The sequence below is a fragment of the Cebus imitator genome, unplaced genomic scaffold (assembly GCF_001604975.1).
Source record: "Cebus imitator isolate Cc_AM_T3 unplaced genomic scaffold, Cebus_imitator-1.0 Scaffold253, whole genome shotgun sequence".
In the NCBI taxonomy this organism is placed as follows: domain Eukaryota; kingdom Metazoa; phylum Chordata; class Mammalia; order Primates; family Cebidae; genus Cebus; species Cebus imitator.
In genome coordinates, this window is record NW_016107568.1 from 1446050 (window position 1) to 1450223 (window position 4174).

At 47.0% G+C, this 4174-nt stretch overlaps 1 protein-coding gene across 1 annotated transcript; it reads left to right on the forward strand.

The window, feature by feature from the left end:
- The first annotated feature begins 213 nt into the window (after positions 1-213).
- On the forward strand, positions 214-3128 carry MPEG1 (macrophage expressed 1). The gene has a single exon (XM_017498892.2). The coding sequence runs from the start codon at positions 451-453 to the stop codon at positions 2599-2601; it is 2151 nt and encodes a 716-aa protein (XP_017354381.1). The 5' UTR covers positions 214-450; the 3' UTR covers positions 2602-3128.
- Positions 3129-4174: the final 1046 nt, after the last annotated feature.

Sequence of the window (4174 nt, forward strand, 5' to 3'; positions counted from 1 at the left end):
GAGAGCAGTCAGGGAAAATGTGAAACATCAAGTCCAAGAGAGTGAGCAAAAAGCAAAGCCAAACTTTCTAGTGGAGGAAGCAGTAGGGTGTGGGGTCACGTTTTTGGTTTTTTTTTTCTGTTTTTTTTTTTTTTTTTTTAAGTGCCCACCCCTGCAGCAGAGTAACCAGCCTGGGCTGGGGGAAAATTAGAATAGTTAACTGTTAGGCATGTAGGGCTGTGTTTGGATGTTTAATATGGCATAAATTCTTCAAAGTCCTGATGGTCTTTAATATTCCAACCAACTCTCGTTTCCCATTTTGCAATTAAATTAGCTTAAAGAGGAACTTGTAGCTTTCAGAGAACTGTTGAATTTTCTGCTTCATTGCCTACTTTTTTTTTCCCCATTTAGTTTGCCTGAAGCTTGTTGGCGGCTGTGTAGGGCTGGTGTGTGGCTGGGGCTGTGTGAGCCATGAACAGCTTCAGGGCTGCCATCCTCTTCTGTGCAGTGGCAGCATGGGCTAAATCAGGCAAGCCTCCAGGAGAGACAGATAAAGTTGGAGTTCAAAAATGCAAGAATGCCTTGAAACTACCTGTCCTGGAAGTCCTACCTGGAGGGGGTTGGGACAATCTGAGGAATGTGGACATGGGACGGGTGATGGACTTGACTTACACCAACTGCAGGACAACTGAGGATGGACAGTATATTATCCCTGATGAAATCTTCACCATTCCCCAGAAACAGAGCAACCTGGAGATGAACTCAGAAATCCTGGAATCATGGACAAATTACCAGAGCAGCACATCCTACTCCATCAACACAGAACTCTCTCTTTTTTCCAAAGTCAATGGCAAGTTCTCCACCGAGTTCCAAAGAATGAAGACCCTTCAAGTGAAGGACAAGGCTGTTACTACCCGAGTTCAGGTGAGAAACCTGATTTACACAGTCAAAATCAACCCAGCCTTAGAGCTAACCTGGGGTTTTAGGAAGGAGCTCCTGGACATCTCTGACCGTCTAGAGAACAACCAGACAAGGATGGCCACCTACTTGGCAGAACTTTTGGTTCTCAACTATGGCACCCATGTCATCACCAGTGTGGATGCTGGGGCTGCTCTTATTCAGGAGGACCACATCAGGGCCTCCTTTCTCCGAGACAGCCAGAGCAGTCATAGTGCCGTGACCGCATCTGCTGGAGTTGCCTTCCAAAACATTGTGAACTTCAAATTTGAAGAGGACTATACCTCACAGAATGTCCTCACCAAGAGCTACCTCTCAAACAGAACCAACTCCAGGGTGCAGAGCATCGGAGGGGTTCCTTTTTACCCAGGCATCACCCTCCAGGCTTGGCAGCAGGGCATCGCCAACCACCTGGTGGCCATCGACCGCACTGGACTGCCTCTGCATTTCTTCATCAACCCCAACATGCTGCCTGACTTGCCAGGCCCCCTGGTGAAGAAGGTGTCACAAACAGTGGAAACTGCTATTAAGCGCTATTATGCGTTCAACACTTACCCTGGCTGCACAGATCTCAATTCTCCCAACTTCAATTTTCAGGCCAACACAGATGATGGCTCCTGCGAAGGAAAAATGAGCAATTTCTCTTTTGGTGGGGTTTATCAGGAATGCACTCAGCTCTCAGGGAATGGGAATGTCCTCCTCTGCCAAAAGTTGGAGCAGAAGAATCCACTCACTGGTGCTTTCTCCTGCCCCTCTGGCTACTCCCCAGTGCACCTGCTATCCCAGATCCACGAAGAGGGTTACAACCACCTGGAGTGTCGTAAGAAGTGCACCTTCCTCGTCTTCTGCAAGACAGTGTGTGAAGATGTGTTCCAGGTGGCAAAGGCTGAATTTAGGGCTTTTTGGTGTGCAGCTAGTAGCCAAGTACCGGAAAACTCAGGAATGCTTTTTGGGGGCCTCTTCAGTAGCAAGAGCATAAACCCCATGACAAATGCACAGTCATGCCCAGCCGGCTACTTTCCACTGAGACTCTTTGAAAACCTCAAGGTATGTGCCTCTCAGGACTATGAGTTGGGAAGCAGGTTTGCGGTTCCCTTTGGTGGGTTCTTCAGCTGCACAGTTGGGAACCCCTTGGTGGATCCTGCTATATCCAAAGACTTAGGGGCACCATCTCTGAAAAAGTGCCCAGGGGGGTTCAGCCAGCACCTAGCCCTCATCAGTGATGGATGCCAAGTGTCTTACTGTGTAAAGTCCGGGCTCTTTACAGGAAGGTCCCTGCCCCCTGCCAGGCTCCCACCTTTCACTCGGCCACCCCTCATGAGTCAGGCTGCCACCAATACTGTCATAGTGACCAATTCTGAGAATGCAAGATCCTGGATTAAAGACTCCCAGACCCACCAGTGGAGGCTGGGAGAGCCGACAGAGCTGCGGAGGGCCATGAATGTCATTCATGGGGATGGTGGTGGTCTGTCAGGAGGGGCTGCAGCTGGGGTCACAGTGGGGGTCACCACCATTCTGGCTGTTGTCATCACCCTGGCCGTCTACGGCACCCGGAAGTTCAAGAAGAAAGCATATCAGGCAATTGAAGAGAGGCAGAGTTTGGTTCCAGGCACTTCAGCAACTGGAGACACCCCGGACCAAGCGCAGGTGCAGAGTCCAGCTTAAATCTCTTCCCGAAAATGGCTTCTCTCATCTCCTACCAGTGTGGTCATTTCTGATCACTCTGTTTTCCTAAGTATTGAAATGGCAAGTGCAACCAAAAGTAGGTGTAACTTTGTGACTTCTTGTTTAGGTCTCTGGGTCAGGAAATTCATATTGTTACATGGGTAAGAGGGGTTGGGGAGAAGGAACAGCTGAGACTAGAAGCAAAAGCCATTCTGGGACTAAAATAGGAAGCAGGTGTCCTTTCCCAATGTGTGTTGCTATCTTCACCTGAATGCATTTGTGTAAATATAGAGGAGAGTGTTAATGTTTGGATTTGGAAGCTCTGAATTTACTCTGAAGTTTGCCACTGCTTTCAATTTGTGAGCTCTAAGAATTTCTGCCTGTAAGAACTACCCTCCTTCTATTTTGATTGATTATTATTTTTTGAGACAGTCTCGCTCTATCGCCAGGTCCCAGGCTGGAGTGCAGTGGCGTGATCTCGGCTCACTGCAATCTCCGTCTCCCGGATTCAATCAATTCTCCTGCTTCAGCCTCCCGAGTAGCGCGCACCACCATGCCCAGCTAATTTTTGTATTTTTAGTAGAGACGGGGTTTCATCATGTTGGCCAGGATAGTCTCGATCTCTTGACCTCGTGATCCACCTGCCTCGGCCTCCCAAAGTGCTGGGATTACAGGCGTGAGCCACCACGCCCGGCTCTATTCTGATTTTTAAACAGCTGTCTGAATTTCACAGTCTTAGAGCCTGGAAGAGCCCTGAAAAGACATAAGTCTTGCTTGGCTACTGCTTTTTAACTTTGAGGGCTCCTGTTGACAGTGTTATCTCCTTGGGGTCACCTCAAAAACATCTGAAAAGAATGATGTTGCCTATGCCAATTCCACTTTTTCCAGCTGGCCCATGATGAAGACTCCCTTAGACCAGACCACTCTTGGACTTCTGACTAGTGTCATCAAGTCCTCAGAAAATATTTTAATTTATAAACTTCTATTAGTGGGTTAAAGAGGAAGGGATGATTTGGAGACAAGGAATAAGGAAAGATAGGTAAAAACTGAAAAAGATTTGAGGGTAAAAAAGGCAAGAAGCTAAAGTAAGCCCACAACTAAGTTTTACTTACTCTGTAGAATCAAAACAGAGTAGATAACACCAATTACGCACCCTGCTTTTTTTATTCCAGCAGAGAGGGAGCTAACATGATCAAATCCATGTTTTCAAGTGAACTGAAAAAGGCATCTAGCACCACTTTGTGTTATCTCCTTGGGGTCACCTCAAGTTTATTTCAGTTCCAGACTGAGTGCCCTGGAGCATCTAGCAGGATGCATGACCTTCAGCTGGCAATAGTTGGGACTGTGTTCAATTTTAATACCAATCACTCCTGATTGTAATTACCTTTACTACTTTTATGATCCCCCTACAATATTTGTTTAATGATACTATTTATTCACTGAATCATATGTCATTAAGGAGTTATATTTTGTGGAGGATGACTGTTCTCTTCATTAATGTTCACAATCAAGATCTTGGGCTGAGAAGAGGCCCTTCCCCAGAGTTTGAAGCATCACAGCATGTTGGGAAGGT

Coding starts and splice junctions, on each gene's coding strand:
- MPEG1 (XM_017498892.2), top strand. CDS start 451: ATGAACAGCTTCAGGGCTGCCATCCTCTTCTGTGCAGTGGCAGCATGG.